The sequence below is a fragment of the Mesocricetus auratus genome, unplaced genomic scaffold (genome assembly GCF_017639785.1).
Source record: "Mesocricetus auratus isolate SY011 unplaced genomic scaffold, BCM_Maur_2.0 Super-Scaffold_100003, whole genome shotgun sequence".
NCBI classification, from domain to species: domain Eukaryota; kingdom Metazoa; phylum Chordata; class Mammalia; order Rodentia; family Cricetidae; genus Mesocricetus; species Mesocricetus auratus.
In genome coordinates, this window is record NW_024429188.1 from 23479575 (window position 1) to 23498650 (window position 19076).

Here is a 19076-nt window from a genome sequence, read left to right on the forward strand (position 1 = left end):
TGGTCCCTCCAACAACCTGATCACTCATGTTCCCATCCCCATACACCCTCAGTCCTCTCACAAAATTTCTTCTATTTCTCCTTCCCAGTGAGATCCCAGCATCACCCATAAACTCTCCTTGTTACCTAGTCTCGCTGGGTCTGTGGTTGTAACATGTTTATCCTTTACTTTATAGCCAATATTCACTTATGAGTGAATGCATACCATGTTTGTCTTTCGCAGGCTGAGTTACCTCGCTAAGGATAATTTTTTCTAGGTCTATCTATTTGCCTACAAATTTCCTGGTGTCCTTGTTTTTAACAGTTGAGTAATACTCCATTGTGTAAGTGGACCACATTTTCTTTATCAGTTCTCCAGGTGAGGGATATCTAGGTTGTTTCATGACTCAGGCTATTAAAAATAAAGCTGCTATGAGCATAGTTGAGCAAGTGTCCTAGTGGTAGGATGGAGTGTCCTTTGTGCATATGCTTAAATGTTGGTATACCTGGGTCTTGTGACAGATTGGTTGATTCCACTTTTGAAACAGGACATTAAGGGCTAGGGATCCATTTTGCAAGGTGGTATTTGCCAGTGGACCTGTACAGAGAACCTGACAGACTTCTTTCCTTGAAGCCGACTCCCTAGAATACATTCCCTCAGCTGCTCAAATTCAGTTTAATGCGTAGTAGACTGGAAATACAGTGTCATTCTGATTTCTACTTCTTCCCTCTTCTGTTATTTATTGTCTTTTTGTTTTCAACATCTTTCTTGGCCAAGTCTTAATCTACCAGGAGTTTTTAAAATTTAATGCACTCATGTCCAGAATCAAAGGTTCAATGGCATAATTATTAGGGAGGAGAGGTGAAGAATTTAGTAAGCTTACTTAAAACTCTGTTTTTGTGCATCTTACTAGTCTTATAGCTGAACATATTTGTCTTGGCATGCTGAATATGGATACTGATGCAGAGATTGTCTGGGCCTTATATATTATTCACTTCATTTGGGTTTATATAAATTAATAACATTTATATAATAGGAAATTGTTATTTATCCCTTAAGCATAGTGGACATCAGAAGAAACATGGACTTTGAAGTCAGATTAAAGCTGAAACAATTTGGTTGAGAAGCTGCTTTGGTCTCTGTGTGACTTGGGTGTGTTTTTCCCCTTTATGCATGTTGGCGCATCAGCTGCAACATGAGGATGATATGCTACTGCCTTATGGCTCATAGGGAAGACTTAGATTCAGTGATGTATGGATTTTCAGCACACTGTCTGATACATGGTATGTGTATTAGCTTCTTTTGTACTGCAATGATAAAACACGGTGACCAAGGCAACTTATAAAAGAGTTTAATTGTGCTTGCAGTTTCAGAGGCTTAGAGTCCATAATGGCTGAGCAAAGCCCTGGTGGCAGGAATAGCAGAGAGAAGTTATATCTTGATCTAACTGTAAGTTCAGCTACAGAGCACCTGACATGCTCTTCTGGCCTCTGCAGGCACCTGTATCATAAACATGTATGTGTAGACACACACAAATAGAATAATCAAATGTTACTTTTGTTACTTCTGTTGGGCTCTGATATTTCTTTGCAGATGGTGTTTTCACAAGGCCCTTCCCTCATTACTGCACTCCATCCTGTCCTCCATATCCTTCTATTCAATTTCATTTCCCATTCTCCACATGTGACCAATCAATCATGTACTTCCTTGGTAACTAAACCATCTCTATTCTTGCTATGCATCGCATAAACGATTCTATAAAATCTATGATTTCGTGAACAAAGTCAAATACAAAAGAATCTAGACCTTTGATTCAAGACAGAAAAAAATTAATCTGTGGAGATAGTGGCCAGAATAGTGCTTACTTTTACTGCCTGGAAAAGTGCCTAGGTGAGTCTTACAGGTTCTAGAAATTCTGTAGATCACTAACACAGGTGTGTATGTTTGTTAGAGAAAATCTGATTCCTTTTCTTCACAATTGTGTATTTTGTACTTATTGTCACTCACTAAAATACAAATAAAACATTTCCTAGCTTGCAAGGCTTGTTTTGTCTTAAGTGGCCACTCAGCAAGAGATAAGTATTGAATTGAATGAAATTATGAAAAAAGTGGTCAGCCTTACGATGTGGCTAAGGCTAGCCTTTAAGGAAGGCATAAAATATATTTTGAAAACCACGGTGGACATGATTTATGTAATTCTCACTATTACTTGCAATATTACTTGAATCCTCGCCTATTTCACAAAAGATGATGTGACAACTTGTGCTTAGGGACAGTTTGTATAAGTGGCGTGGTAGGGGGGAAAAGGAGAGAGAGGAGCACGGTCACATCAGGTTGGTGTAATATCTTGGTTTTAAAATTAAATTTCTATTACCTCCAGCCCGCCATTTTCACTTTCCCTTTGTGCATCAATTTTACTTTGAGATGAAATCTGCAACTCTAATAGATGCTGCCGACACAGTGCAGCAATTCTACCAGATGGCATTTGAATCTTGGGTGTTCTGTGAAAAATGGAAAGACCAAACACATGCACAAATAAATGAAGGTTGAATTAATCTTTATAATTAAATGGAATATTACCCCACTATGACTGATTTTAGCTTTCAAAATAGATTCCATGATAATTTTTCAGCGAACTGTAATTGTGTTAGTGGGGACTTTTAGATGCTTGAAAGAACTTAAAATGGATTTTGCCAAGTTACTTCGAGAAAAGTTGTTAGAATTTTTAGTTGAAACATCTCTGAGTCCTGATTGTACCTTGATGTTTTGATTGTTGATTGTTTGTCCTTTATCATTCCAAGATTTAAGTGGTGGTTTCCAGAAACTGGATTGAATTGCAAGTGTCTGAATTATATTCAAAAATTTGTAAGGGGAAATATGGTAGCACTGTCTTCATAAAGTACTCATAATAACATATCAGTGGTGATTACTAGGGAATTCCCTCCAGAATACTGAAGGGGCAGATGCGTTTCCTTCTTATGAATGGATAATGCAGAGTCATGGATTCCAAGCAACAGCCCCAAAGTCTTGGCAAGCATTGGAGTCTAGAGTAGACAGCATGTTAAAGTTAGCAATACACTAGTATCTCCTCCTTCAACTCTGGGAGCTATTATAGCGTCAGTGGACTTTTGGTAATGCCTGAAGATAATTTTGCTCATAACCTAGTGTAATAGCATTCATTATAAAGTAAATTTCTGGGATGTTCTGACTTGTTGCTTCTAGCACAAGTCTCTGAATTTGTATTTTGAGGAAACTGCTGAGTGATGCTGGTACTGCTTGCCCAAAGACCAACCTTTCAGAAGCCTTAAAGGATGTGCCATTGTGAAAGAATAAGCAATGCATGGACATTGGCTTGGTCTTAACCCTTAATTTACTTTTAAATGCTATCTTTTCAGTATTTTATTAATTCTTTGAGAATTTCATACAATGTCTTTTGAACATTTTCACTCTCCCAACTGCTCTCCTTATCACAGTTTCCAGCCTCCCATCCCTGCTCACCCAATTTCTAGATTTCTTTTTCTTCTTCTCCTTCCTCTTCCTCTTTTCTTCTTTTCTTCCTCTTTCCTCACTGAGTCCAGTTTGTGCTGCCCAGCTATTTAGATTTTGGGCCTGCCCTGGTATGTGATCAGTCTACCAAGGATCCCATCATTAAAGAAAATGAACTCATTGCTTTATTTTTAAAAAGTTGAAAATATGCATTTAAGAATATATATTACATTATATACACCCCCCACAGCCATAAATTTGAAAGATGGTAAGGTGGGGTACATGGGAGAGTTTCTAGGGAGAAGATGATATAATTTTAAAAAGCTGCATGGTATTTCACACTTATCTTATTTCCTTTATGTGATGAGACAGGCGTTTGCTGCAGGGGACTGATCTCAAAATTGAGATCCTCCTGCTTCAATTTCCTGGATACTGGGATCATAACTATGCACCAACAAAGCAAGCTACATTTGTCTAATTTAATAATTCACCAAAATTATTTCCTTTGTCCTCCCCCTACTGTATCAAGATTATTTAGAAGGTTTTTACTATTTGTGGGTGTGTGTGTATGTGTGTGTGTGTGTGTGTGCGTGCGCACGCATTGTCACAGAGGACAATGTTCAGGAGTTGGTTTTCTCCTTCCACCATGGGTTCTGGGGATTGAACTCGGGTCATCACACATGAGTGACAAGTGAGTTAACTTAACACACTGAGCCATATAGGTGGCTCCAGAAATTTTCAGACAGTAAAGCATTACTCCTATCAGTGCTAAACCTTACCAGAAAGAATGGAGCCAATTTCCATTCCATTGAACTGCTGATGAGAGAAGGGATGTGTTTATTTAAGTTAATCTCTAACTTGCCTCTTATTTAAATAGGTAATTTAATGATTGGAGGAGGATTAAGTAACTGATTAAATTTCTTGGAGCTATGTTCAGTGTTAAGGCCTAGGTATTGCAGGTGCATTTCTAAGCTCTTTGGATCTTGACATTTGAGAATGCTTTTTATTCGTTTATTTTTTTTTCTTCCTCCAATTGCATGGATGTTTTTCCATGGCATTCACTCCAAATTTTTGCTTAATATTTGTATATTGTTTTATGGCTCAGATGTTTACCTCAATAAAGCATGAATAATTATTGTAGTAAGTTATATAATTACTGAAATAATTATTATGAAATCACCTTGAAGTTCTTGAAAAATAAATTTACACATCTTATATTGCTATCTTTACTACTTACTAGGTTTTGGAATTTTGGTAACCTTTTATGGAAGAGGGGTTGGAAAAACTTTTTTTTGTAAAGAGCCAAATAGTAAATGTTTGAAGTTTGTGTAGACCATATGGTCTCTGTAACACCTACTCAACTTACTTTTGTAGCTTGCAAGTGGCCACGGGCCATATGTAGAAGAGTAGGCTGTTGCCAGGGAGAAAAAACTTTTCCTACTCTACCCGCTTTGATCTAGCATTTGGTGGGGATGGGGTCTGTGAATTCTACTGGCTGATTAGAATATGGATAAGCAAGGGAGCTGCCAGTCAGTGTAGTCCAGAAAAATGATTAGAATGACAAAAGAAGGGAAAGTGTAGGTTAGTTACACAGCATTTCCCTTCCATGTACAAGGTCTTAGGCTGGATCAACCCCCACCCCCTGTGTGTGTATATTTGTGGGTTTATGTGTGTGTTTGTGTGTTTGTATACTTACGTACATGTACACACAAGAATGAGAGTGGGTTAACAAATGGACAATGACTAAGAAATATATGGGAGAACTTAATAGAAGGTAAGGTTTACTGCAGTAAGTTCTGTTGCATGCTGTTATCCTGGCATCAAGTTTTCATGTCAGAAGATGGGGGAATCTCCTGTCTCCTTGGCAACAAGAACCTGCCTTTCTTTAAGGGAGGGGGGATTTGTGACAGTTGAATTGTTTTGGAAAGCTCTGCTTTTAGGTAGATAAGGGGAATGCAGAAAGCTTCTTAGTGCTTCCCTTGATTCCTAGATGCCTTCTACTCAGAATAATCCCTTTTTACAGTAGCATAGTCTAACGAAACCCCGTTTTCACAAAACCAAGTGATAAGCGGGTTTGAGCCTGCAGACTCTAGTTTGCAGACCCCTGAAGTAGAACCCTGCATGTGAGGCTTTGGCTTGTGTAAAAGCTAACTATTATATGGGATCTTCTTGGCCCTTGGTTCACACTAATTTGGTTCTGTCTGGACAAGTGAGGTTTGTCCTCATTGAGATTAAAGATATTCATGTGAGCCGGTATCACAGCTGCTCCAGTTACAAAACTCCATGAATGAATTTAAAATGAACAAAAACATGGATTTAAAAGCTATATTTTATGACAACTGTTAGTTCAATTTTAAAATAAATAAATGAGTGTTGCCTCTTTCTTTAAAGTAATATTGCCTAAACTCTCAGGCGGAGGTGATGTGTGCTCCTTTGTGAATTAATTACTTGGGTGATTTGGGTTCTGATTTCCCTTTTTACTAAACATTATAAGTATTCACTAAGAAACCCCAAATGCTACTTACTATCTTTAACTCTGTTGGGGTACAGGACTCACATATGTGGCCAGAATATCACAAAGAGATATGACAGAAGTATTGAGTGTCAGTTTGGCTAAATTCTGATTTATTTGTGTCTGAGTAGTTTTTATTTTTTCAGGTTGGAGAAACTACTCACTTCCAAGTAAGATGGAGTTCATAATTTTAGTCCTCATACTCATTTGTAATTTGGAACTTGCCTTCTTGGAACATATCCATATTAGAAAGTAGTAGGCAGTAGGTATCAAATATACGAGGCATTACCCACGCAGGATTAAGGATGGATAACCTGAAATCTGACCATTCCTGTCTTCTAGTTCATACAGACCCAGAACTATGGCTTGTAGTTGAAAAGACCTCTGATTCATGGTGATGTTTAGTTCTCCTTCACCCTGACATGATGCAATAGCTTGTGAACCCCACCCAAAAGCCATTCTCAGAATTATCGTCTTTGAAGACTCATCATAAATCAGTGTCATTCATATCAAGAGGATAAAATTTAATTTGTTAGATTACTGCATTGTTATTATTTGTGGGATCCTGATAGCCTCAAAGGATATTAAAACTGTTCCCCAGGCTAATTTTCGTCAATACCATTAGCTCTCCTCAGGGTAAGATTGCCAGCCAAGATACGTGTTTGAGCCAATCATTTGTCTGGCATTGTAGAAACTGCCTTTGTTTTGAAGGATAGTGTAATTCTTGCACAGTTTCCTAAACTTCCGGGTGTTTACAGCTCAGAATTTTGATTGATGTTTACTAGTTATTACAGAACTCATCAGAGAAAATGAGGTCTTGGCATGGTTAAGCCTGACTGAAGCTTTCAAAGCTATGGCAAGCTTAAGAAAGTTGCTTTAGAAATTGTTTGTGAAAGAGCAGTGAGCAGTTGTTCCATTTTTTCTTATGTTACTTAAATTAATAGAAAAGACAAAAAGTAGGTGAAGAGACTTAAACATGTATAGGAAACATAAAGCTGTTTAATTAAGTGATTAAAGTGATCCCTTTAAGACATGCAAGATATCTGAGAATGTACGTGACTTTCCTCCATAGCTGAGTCTGTAGGGATTAGAACAAATGAGCTTGCCATCTTTCTTTATGTAGATCAGTTTAATGCTAAGTGACTTTGCAAATTCAGGAGCAAGGCAGTCAACCTGACCAGTCTTTAAATCAGTTTGGTCACGTATGTCAAAATTATATGCTATTACAGAGCTCTCAGCCAGACAGAGCAGGATTATATTTGGTAATGTTCTTCCCTCCAGCATTATCAAGTTGTAGTGTACCTTGTGGAAAATTCTGGGGAGGCAGGGGTGACTTGAGAGTTTTAAATCATATTGTGTATTACATTTTCCACGTTCATTGGTTTTCTGAGTTCATTTGTGATAGCCATTTTCTCTGCCTTAAAGTGATAATCTTCCTTTTATGAACTTCCCGTTGTCTCCGTAGAAAGTACTTGTAAAATTTAAAGCGGTAGCTCTAAGATTTTAGTGTAAGAAACAAAATCCCAAGGAATTAAGACTTGGTGCATGTACATGGTAGTCAAAGAGCCAAACCAAACTTAGTAGCTAAGCTGTGCATGTACATGTGTGTATACATGTGCACGAATACATGCACACACACAGTGATAGCGAGGCTCATTGCTATGATAAAATAACCCAAGAAAACCAATGTGGGCAAAGGGATGGTTTGTATCCCTGGCGTGACAATGTATGCCAGGTTTAACACACTTGCAATGTATGCAAGTATGACAATGCAAGTTTTTTTTTATCATGCTACTCAGAACAACATCTGCTTTAAAACTTATAAGTTTTTTATTTCTGGTATTTTCTGTTAATATTATGGACACCACTTGACTGTATGTAATGAAAACCATGGAAAATCAAGCATGGATGTGGGACATTTACCATAAATGAAAATTATGGGTTTGTTTGTCACCAGGAATGAATTGCAATGGACTTATGCTTTACTTCATTTTCTAGAAGGCTCTCTGGTCTCTCACAAAGCTCCTTAATGTTTTTCTCTATGGTAAAATTAATTAATATGAAAATATACCTTGAGGTGAGGAACACTGAATGGTGTTCTTGATCAAATGTTATATCTTTCCTTTTTAAAAGTTAAATATTAAATATAACATTTTTGTATTTTCTGATATTGTTGATGACATTGGTCAGAATGAATTTCTTATCTAAATTACTCTTAATATGAATCAGTATTTATTGAATATTTTTCACTTGCTCTATGCTTGACATTGCATTCCACTTTGGAACACAATGGTGATTAAGTTGAATAGACTGTAGTTTTAGATTGATTCTTAACAGCAAGAAAGTTCTCTCCACTAACAAAACCTCCCTTAAGATTGGATTCATCCATTTGACTAATAAACTTCTCTTTTAAATACAGCTGTTTCTCAGGGTGAATATATTAGATTGCTATTAGTCATTCACATTTTACTATAAATTGCTTTTGAAGCCTCAGTAATAGCTAATGGGTTAGTGTTTTGAAGAAATAATAGTTTTGATGGATGAGATGCAGAGGGAAGGGTGAGATGACTCTAGAGCCCAGTATATTGCTAAAGGAAGGCTAATGTGGGTATGCTAGCAGGACAAGTGGTATGAACACACAGGGCCTGACAGCTGTTGGGAGTAATGGGAAAGAGTGAGCCTGTGGGAGTCAAGATGGTGAATGCTAATGACAACCCTTATTTTTAGTTGGTGTAAATTCATTGTGCCTTGTACTAGATTTCCTAAGGATACTTTAGCACAATCATGCTTTGATCATATTCCTCCCACAGCCCTTCACCTCCCCCATCCCATTAGCCCCCTTCTTTCCCCTATACAGTTTCATTTCTGCTTTCATGTCACACACATATGTAAGTTACTGTGTCTGTATAAAATAGAAGATCCACAAATGAGAGGAAAGCTGTGACATTTGGTTTTCTGGGTAGAAAACTTAACTTACCTTTTTTTCCCCCTAGAGTTAGTTTTTGACAAATGCCTCATCTCAGGCATTTTCAGAGGAATGCATGGCTGGGCATGGTGGTGCACGCCTGTAGTCCCAGCTACTCGGGAGGCTGAGACAGGAGGATTGCTTGAGTCTAGGAGTTCTTGGGTGTCTCGCACTAAGTTCGGCATCAATATGGTGACCTCCCGGGAGTGGGGGGCCACCAAGTTGCCTAAGGAAGGGTGAACCGGCCCAGGTTGGAAACGGAGCAGGTCAAAATTTCCGTGCTGATCAGAGGAATGCATGTAGTAACCCATAAAAGAATCTTTGGCTTAGAGGCAGGATTGAAAAGCCTGGTTACTTCTGGCAAATATACAGACTTTGGCTTTGCTAGGGAAATCTTCTGCCATGGTTCAAGAAGTTCATAGGCCACAGCTTTTCTTCTGATACCATTTTCTCTCATTGTTTTCTCTCTCACAACAAGTATGACTCCTTAAAACCTATGATGAAAAGAGTGACATTGTTTTACAGGGGATTTCAGGTGTTTGGTTCAGAAACATCTTCTACTCCCTTGAAAGATGCTCTAACATGAGTCCTTGGAAGAAGTCATGTTTCCATGTCCTCTGTGTAGTCTACAACTAACATATACAAGCATATGCTCATTATGTTCTTTGGACCAATGGATCCAAAAAAAAAGGTATTATATATAATACCATACTGAACTCTTTCAGGCAGCACCTTGAGAGACTACTTTCCTCTTTCTCATACTATACCTGATGAAAATGGAAGTGCGTAAGGATTATATTCCACTACTGATAATGGAAAACCTGGCATGTAATGCTTCAAACAGTTTACTTTCATAATGTTGTGGGGGAGAGAAGGGAGGACATGCAAGCCAGCAACTTTCAGGCATGTTAAATGTAGCCATTTTCAAGCTTAGTATTTGGTTGATATTAGTTATATGTTTCATCATACATTTTTGAGGCTGTCACATCCTGTGTGCTTTTTATCCTGCCGTGTTTGACATGTACATTTCTTCATCCTGTTTGTTGCCTTGTGTTTGAAAGCTACCTGCTCTACCACTGGCATTACATCAGCACTCCAGAGATTCTTTTTTTTAAAACATGTTTCATCATTTTCTGTTTTTTTTAGTCTTTAACTTTTTTTAAATTTAAATTAGAAACAAGGTTGCTTCACATGTCAATCACAGCTCCCTCTCCCTCCCCTCCTCCTACACCCTCCCAATAACCTCCCCCAGTCCCCCATCCAATCCTCACTCTGTTCCCCAGGGAGGGTGAGGCCCTCCATGGGAGATCTCCAGAGTCTGTCATTTTATTCAGGGCAGGGCCTAGGCCCTCCCCCAAGAGTCCAGGCTGAGAGAGCCTCCCATATTGTGGCATGGGTGGTCAAAGTCTATTTGTACGCCAGGGATAAATACTACCCAAGGCCCCATAGATTGCCTAGTCCTTTCACTGATACCTGCATTCAGGGGGTCTGGGTTAGTTCCATGCTGGCCTCCCAGCCATCCCCTTAGTGTCCAAGAGCTCCCCCTTGTTCAGGTAAGCTGTTTTTGTGGGTTAAACAAGCCCAGTTTTGATCCCTTTGCTCCTCAGTCCTTCCTCTCTGTCACTGGGTTCCAGGAGTTCAGTTCAGTGTTTAGCTGTGTGTGTCTGCTTCTGCTTCCATCAGTCATTGGTTGAAGGCTCTAGGATGGTATATAAGGAAGTAATTGAAATCATTATTAGGGAAGGGCATTTAAGGTAGGCTCTCCACTATTGCTTAGTTTGCCTGTTGGTGTCATCCTTGTAGATCTCTGGAAGTCTCACTAGTGCCAGATCTCTCCTCAAACTTATAATGACTCCCTCTATTATGGTATCTCTCGTCCTGCTCTCCTCTATTCTTCCCCCGATTCAACCTTTCTGGTCCCCCATGTCCTCCTCTCCCCTCCTCTTCTCCCCCTCTCTTTTTCCAGGCTCCCTCTTCCCTCCCAAATGCACTCCAGAGATTCTTAACTGAGGGTGCTTTGTCACTACCTCCACAGGTATCTGATAGCACTACAGTTTTGGTAGGTAGTCACAACTTATATGGGGATTGCTACTGGCATTTCGTTTGCTAAGGCAATGATGCTGCTAAATACCCAACTGCCTACAGGACAAACTCTCACGAGAGTTATTTGGCCCAATGTCAATACTGCTGAAGTTGGAAAGCCCTGGCTAAAGTCAGGAAGTATGTCCCGGCTGAGTCTGTTCTCTGTTAAAATAGATACCTAGAAATGCACAAAGCATTTTGATCTATATGCCATTGATCCGACATGTAGATAAATCTATATATTTTTAGTTTGTCCTGTTGTCATCCTGAGCAGTACTGGCCTCTATAATAAGAGAATGGCAGGAGAATAGATCAGTATATATTATGCACTAGGTGGTTTTGACTTCAGAAGAGAAATAATTGTCTGCAGACAAAGAGGTAGTGAAGATCATCATCTGCCTGTGTCTCTTCCACTGGGGAAGAATGAGCAGCTCTCAAATGCAGCTTCCTCCAGATGTGTGCATGGAATAATGGATGGAAATAACTAGTTATAGAAAACCCTTGAGTTTCCTTTTTATCAGCCTCAAATAGCCTGCAAAATGTTTCTCACTGGATCTAATATGCCATCTGTTAAATATTCATCCCATTATTTCCTCAATATTTATATGGTGACTTGTTTTTTCCTGTTGCTGTTGTAACCAGTGGGACAATTGATTTCAGATGTGCCTTACTACCACCTTGCCCTTCAACAAATCATCCAACTACTGGTGGATCATTTTTCTCATTCTGAATATGTTGGCAAGTGGTGTGTCACTATTCACCTTAGTCTGTGTGTAGGAAGTGGACACACTTCTAAGTGTATCAAACAGGAAAATGTTTAACATGAGTGATTAGAGGGCTTATGACATTATCGCAAGCCTGGGAATTAAAGGCCAAGGCTGCCAGTGGTCACGGTTGCTTATACACCAAAGGGTTCTTCCCAGGAGAATGCTTGGAAGTTGGTGGCAACATGTGGTATCTACTGTCTGCAGATGCTCATGGGCCTAACTAATGCTTCTTCCGTGAATAAATGGCATCTGTGTCTCCTCCCCCTTCTATGGCCTTCTGAGTATTTCTTGTGACTGTCTGATCTAGAGTCATGCCCTAGATCTAGAGTCTGAAACTTCTCAGGGAAAAATGGGATGTGTTGGAATGGTGAAGAATTAGCAACAAACTCCAGAAGAAGGAACATTTGACCCAGAATACAAATATCCATATACATTTTTTTTTTGAAAAAAGAGTATTCTACTGTGCTGTTAGCAGTTTGTTATTAGAATCATTACCTGATTTGATTTGTGTGTCCCTGGTAGGGAAATCTATATTCCTTGCATTTCTTTTCTGATTTTCTTTGAGTTGTGGTGATGCTAAATAAACAAGGAAGGAAACAGTGCTATACATATACAGTACAGGAGCTAATGTATTCTATGAAACTATGAGGTTCAGTGAGGTCTCAGAGTGTGAGGTTTGAAAAAGAATGCATAATTCACTGATACGCTTTGAGAAAGCTAGTGTTCAGAAAACAATTGTGCATGACTCAGCTTGTCTTGTATATTTTGGGGGTTGTGTATGCTGAAAAGAACTATCTACAATTCTTTATTTGCTAAAATGATGCATATGACTGGTGGTGAGTCATTAAATTATACTGAAAAATTAGATACAACTAGGAAAGTAAGCAGTTTCAGAAAGAGGTAGCCTATTGACATGTGACATATTGTTTTGTGGTCTTGGGAGAGTTGTAACATCCTATTATTATCTTAAACATTTAGTGTAGCTTATAGGTTTTTGAAGGCAGAATTTGATCTGTGCTATATGTGAGTCCTTGAAACAGCAAAACCTATTAGGGTTGTGCCCTGCAGCACTTCTAAAATTCTAAATCTTGAGTTGGAAGTTTCTGATGATATTTAACATTTACATTATCTCAATGAAGTTAAGGGAGATGTACTATCTAGCTCTAATTATTTCTTGAGTGAGGTGATTTGGAAGGGACTATAGAAGAAATGTTATTAGCCAGAGCAGTGTGGGGATGTCACTGGTTTTGCATTGAGACTTTGCAGGAAGGGACTATAGAAGAAATGTTATTAGCCAGAGCAGTGTGGAGAAGTCACTGGTTTTGCATTGAGACTTTGCAGGAATACAGCTAATGGGGCCAGGGCTGCCTGGATCTTTTGTTGGCTCATCTTGAAGTAGACCTGGAAAGACAGATTCATATGCAAATGATTTATTCAGCAAATACCTACAAGTGAAAGCAGCAGCACACTGGGAGAAACTAGACCAAGACCGGGAAGAGCTGAGGAGAGGATGCAAATTCAGAGGATGTTTCAGAAGTAGTCTGATTCCATGAGGAACACTGCTAGTGATAATTATACTTCTGACCTGGTCCTGAATTGAAGTGAAGATGCTGGGCTTTCATGATTCTGCCACAGTCAGTCATTGGCTAAGAGCTGCCTGTAAGGAGGAAGAGCTCAGAATGACAAAAGGTTGATCAGAATGAGCTGTGGTTATATGTAGGCTTTCAGATTTTTCTGGTGCTGACAATTAGAGAAGACAAGACTCTAGTAATGGCTGTAGAAAGAAGACCAGAACAATGATAGTATCAATGGACACGTTAATTTGGAGGGAAAAAATTTTCAGGGTCCCACCCCTAGAGAAAGATCTACCGACAACTAATGACTGGTGGGGGAAGAATTAGCCTCTCCAAGTGATAAACACCATTACTGGCTGTCCAATGAAGAGTGGTCAGCATTGAAACTGAAGGGCCCAGACCCTCACCCAGGCCCCTGCTTTGGCAGCCATGACAGACTGCAGAAAAAAACCCAGCAAGACAAAGGCCTCTGACTCAGCAACATGTGCTGAACTCCCAACCTTGTCCGACCTTGCAGTAGTCACTAGAAAGCCAGATACCCTCCATGTAGCAAGGAAGAAATCAGAAGTTAGTTGGCAGGCCCTGGATGTGCTTTACCAATAACAGTGGAATGCAGAGCATAGCAACTGCCCTGGGAGGGCCTCTAGGCATAGCACCCTTCCTGCAGCTGCAGTTGACCAATCAACACAGGACAGCTTGCCAAGTCAGGAGGTGCACCAATCCTGATACTGTTGCTATGCAACTAGCAGACTCCCAGACACTCCTCTTGCTTTACCCCAATGTATTCCTGTCCCACTGCTGCTCCAGGTCCTGCCTGCTTTATGCACTGTGTCGGATAGACAGGAGAACCTATTTAACTCATAAAATTAAAGATTGTCTGCTTTTGCATCGGATCGGGTCTCTTGGTGATTTTAGGGTTCAGAACTTGGACACAACAAAACCACATATACACTACCACCAAAAATGACTCATCTGGATTTGTCTGTGTGTCTGTGTGTAATAACAACAATAATAACAATAATAATGAAAAAGAAGCTACCAATTTGAGAACATGAGGGGGCATGTGAGAATGGGAGGGTTGAAGGGAGGGGCTGGTGGGAAGAAAGGGAGGTAGAAAAATGATGTAATTCTATTTCAATTAAAAACAGTTATAAACAAAAGAATTTGGGGAGAGCTATCTATACACAAGTGATAAAAGGCATCCCAGGGAGTGTGGGTGGAGCCTAGGCAATGTACTTGCAACACCATTGTGAGTTGCGTTTATTTTGTGAAACCCAGAATATGGGGACATGGGAGGGGACTGCAAAATTTCTCTAGAGCAAGGGCTAGCAAGCTTTCTTCCAAAGGCCCAGATAAAATATTGGAGGCTTTGTTGGCCTCAGAGTCTTTGTTTCAGTGACTCAGCTCAGAAGTTGTAGCAGAGGCAGTTATAGGTAATAGGTAAATGAGTGAGTGTGGCTGTGTTCCAGCATAATTTTATTTATGAAAACAGGTAGAAGAAGAGGCCTGAAATTAGTCCTTAGGCCACAGTTTGCCAGTTGTTGCTCTAGACTGGCATACACACTGATTTTCCCTTTATCTATTCCCTGCATGCTGCAAAACAAAGAAGGTAATCATTAGTACCTCTGTCTATCAAGTGGATGACTATAATGTGATGCATCTTAAATAATTCTGGACCCCCTGCCTCTGATCTCTCTGGTGTGCTGGCCATCACTTACAGAGCTGCATGGATAATCAACCTGAAGCATGACTCATTTCTTTTCACTCCCCTTGGAAATATTTAACCCTCACTTATCTGAATAACAACAACAAAAAAGATGTGTTAGCACTGCATTGGGAAGTTTCTATGAATAATCCATGAATTTCCTGCATACCTGTTTTTCATATTAATTTACTGTAGGGTAACTTTTTACATATTCATGAAGTACACCAGGACGTTTTGACATACGTATGCATTGTAGAACGGCTAATAGTAATCAATTGCCATATGCATTAACATATGTATTTATCACTTTTTGTGGTGAAACATTACAAATCTGCATACTTAACTGACCATATGGACCAAGGTGGGCTTGGTTTTTGTCTACAAACACCAGCTTCTGAGCATTGCAGTAGGCCCCATGTCATTTCACAGGTCTGCTTTACCACATGCTCCTTTTATGCTTTCAGTAGTACTTGTCTTTCTGTGTCTAGTTTATTTCAGTTCCCACAATGATCTCTGATTTTATCACTCCTTTGTACCTGAATATTATCCCACTGTTGTATGTGTTTATGTACACTGCACTTTATGTTTCTAGCTACTACACATAGTGCTGCAATGAGCATGGGGGTCCAGATGGCTCTTTGATATACTGATTTCATTTGGAGGGGGGTGGTACCTATTATCTATGACTTTTCCCAGTAGAGGAATTGCTGGATCTCACTGTAATTCTGGTTTTAGTTTCTGAGCAGTCTGTTTTCCACAATGGCTGGTGAGTACTATTTAGTTTTACAGATCCCCACTGAAAAGTTTCTGTACCCTGATATTAAGTCTCTCCACTGATGTAATAAATCTGATCAGGCTGAGTTAATAAGTCCAAGTTTAATCTGAGCAAAGCATCTCTGGGTGACCGCAGGAGAAGAAGAGAAAACCACGAGGGGAAAGCATGAGGAGGGGCCATTAAATACCCTCTGGGGGTGGAGCCTCAGATGGTGGGCTTTCTCCAGGGCAGAGTCTGAAATGGGAAGAGCTGGACTGGGTGGAGCTTCCCAATACCACCAACCCTTCTTTATAATAGCCGGCTTACCACATGCTGGATACTATTTCGTTGTGCTTTTAATTTGCATTTCTTTTATGACTGGTGATGTTGAAAGGTTCCCTTTTAAAGACCTGCTGGACATGTATGTATGAGAAACCATTTTTCAGGTTGTTTATACAACATGTTTTCTTGCTATTGAGTCATTTAGATTTTGAAAATGCATTTCAGACATTCATGACTATCAGCTATGCTCACAGTCTGTTATTTTGTGTGCCACATTCACTATATTTGTATAGCACACTGAGGGCAGGTTAAGGTAAGTCTTTGTTTTACCATTTACAGTGGTTTGCATATTGAAGACATTCAGTCAATAGTTTTCAGATGAAGACTGAAGCTCTACCTTCAGTGATTATTAATGATTAAAGTGACATCATATTTCTCATTTTTCTCTTTATAGGCAAGAGCTGTTTTGGCAAAAGTTGGCTATCCAGAGTTTATAATGAATGATACTCATGTTAATGAAGACCTCAAGGCAGTAAGTGCTAAATTTACTGGGTTTTTTGGCAGGTTTTACAGGCCTTATGCTTATTAACTAACCCAAGTCCAAGCAATTAAACCAGGCAGTGCCAGAAAGTACCAACTTTTGATTAATTCCTTGGCTATATATGAGCCTGAGTTTGCCAGTCCTATCTCAAGATTTAGTGCAGATTCCAAATACAGGAAGTGTCACAAAGCTGAGTGGACATCGTAAAGCAAATGGAAATAATTCACCAAGCTGAATATTTTACAATTAGCAGACATGTTCTGATGGTGAATGCATCATGTTTGTTGTTAAATATTTCTTATTTTCTTCATTCATATTAAATGGATAGACATAATTCTGCCTGCTGAGAGTTGACTTCATTAAACTTTATGACTGTTTTGGCAAATTAAGTACATATATGTAGACTATAATTTATTATGTATTGGACTGTATATTGTCGGTAAGTTACTGGTGAGGAATGGTAATACTTCTTTTTTATTCTAGTGTTTTGAGATATGTATTTTTCATTATAGCCCTTTCTAATCACGACTACTGCTATTTCCTTTCCCATAAATAGTTCAGAAGACATTTTTCTTCTTCACAGAAAAACTCTGTTTTCACAATTCACTGAATTTTCTTTTTTTTAATATGTGTTTTATGTGTATGGGTGTTTTATCTGCATTATGTATCTGGTGCCACAGAGGCCAGAAGAGGGCTTGCATCCCCTATAACTGGAGTTACAGATAGTTATGAGGTGTTACCAGTGTGGGAGTTAGGAATCAAACCCAGGTCCTCTGGAAGAGCAGCTAGAGCTCTTAACCCCTGAGCCATCTCTCCAACTCCAGCACTGGACTTCCTTTAAAAGTAATCTTGAAATGCTTTTAATAACATGGCTCATAGGTCTAACTCTTTGTGCTGATATTTACCATTTGTAAATAGTGCTAGCTTTGTGACTGAATATCAGAATTTTATAAAACTTTTTCCATGTGCAATAAAGCCTGAATTTAAAACTATATTTCAGTCATCAAGAAGATGTTACTTTTGCTGATTAAATTGAACATTATTTCTACTCATATGTTTTTCCTATGTGCCCAGGAGTGGTTTGATGCTTTTGAACAGACCTGATATTAACTTTACCCTCAGATGAAAATAATACTTATCATATCTCAGAGTTACTCTGGAAGAAGGTCACCTCAGATTCTGTTTGTATCCATTAGATATCAATAGTTAAAAAAAGCATTAAAAGAACAAGTATACCATTTATTGCATGTCAAAAATGGAAGTGTTGAAGTTATAAAAATACTCACCCTGCTTAATTTGAGAAACAAATTAAGGCTTACTTCTCTTAAAAAAATCTTTGTAACATACATATATTTGGAGACCTTTCAAAACATCTCTGTGAATTGCAATCATAGATGTTTTAATTAGGGATTTTATTGCTGTGAAGAGACACCATGACCATGGCAACTCTTCTAAAGAGAACAGTTAGTTGAGGGTAGCTTGCTTAGAGTTTCAGAGGTTTAGTCGGTAATGATTATGAAGGGGAATATGGTAGTGTGCAGGCTGACATGGTGCTGGAGCTGGCGGTACTTCATCTTGCAGGCAATAGGAAGTTGATTGATACTCACACTGAGTGAAACTTGAGAAATAGGACCCACAGTGACATACTTCTTCCAACAAAACACTCCGACTCCAACAAAGGCACAACTTCTAATAGTGCCATTCCCTTAGGGGGGCATTTTCTTTCACCACCACATACCACTCCCTGGCCCCCAAAGGCTTATAGCCATATCATAATGCAAAAATGCATTCAATCCAACTTCAAAGGTTCCCATAGTCTATTACAGTATCAAAATTGTTTCAATGTCCAAAGTCTCTTCTGAGACATGCATGGCAATCTCTTAGCTGTAATCCCCTTGTAAAAATCAAAATAAAAAAGCAGATCACACATTTCCAACATATAATGGGATAGGATATACATTATCATCCCAAAATGCAGGAAAAGGAGCATAGCAAGGAAATACTGGACAAAGCAAGACCAAAAACCAGCTGGGCAAACTTCAAACTCTGCATTTCTACGTCTGATGTCAAAATGCTCTTCAGGACTCTATCTCTGTTCAGATTTGTTGGCTACAACACACTTCTTTCTCTTGGGTTGGTATCATTTACTTCCTGTTAGCAGTGCTACTCTACAGGTGTCCCACAACTCTGGCATCTCTAACATCTTGCACTCTCCAAAGCAATCCAGGTTGCAACTTCACAGGTTCACACAGTGGCCTCTCTACTAGGCCTTCATTCAGGGACACCGCTGACACATGCCTAGCTTCAGCAGCTTTATTCTATAACTTGTTTTTTCCTCTCTTTAACTCTAAATCCAGAACCACATGGCTGAAACTGCCTCGTTCTGCTGCTTACTGTGGATGCAACATGGCCTCTTGTTTAATTATATC

General features: G+C 39.2%; 1 protein-coding gene across 1 annotated transcript in view; it reads left to right on the forward strand.

Annotated features, from left to right (window-relative positions):
- Positions 1 to 19076, forward strand: part of Phex (phosphate regulating endopeptidase homolog X-linked) — a 207962-nt gene that overhangs the window by 111862 nt on the left and 77024 nt on the right. The window contains exon 13 of the mRNA XM_005074253.4: positions 16561 to 16638. Within this exon, the coding sequence (XP_005074310.1) occupies positions 16561 to 16638 (78 nt within the window). The remainder of the gene's footprint in view (positions 1 to 16560; positions 16639 to 19076) is intronic.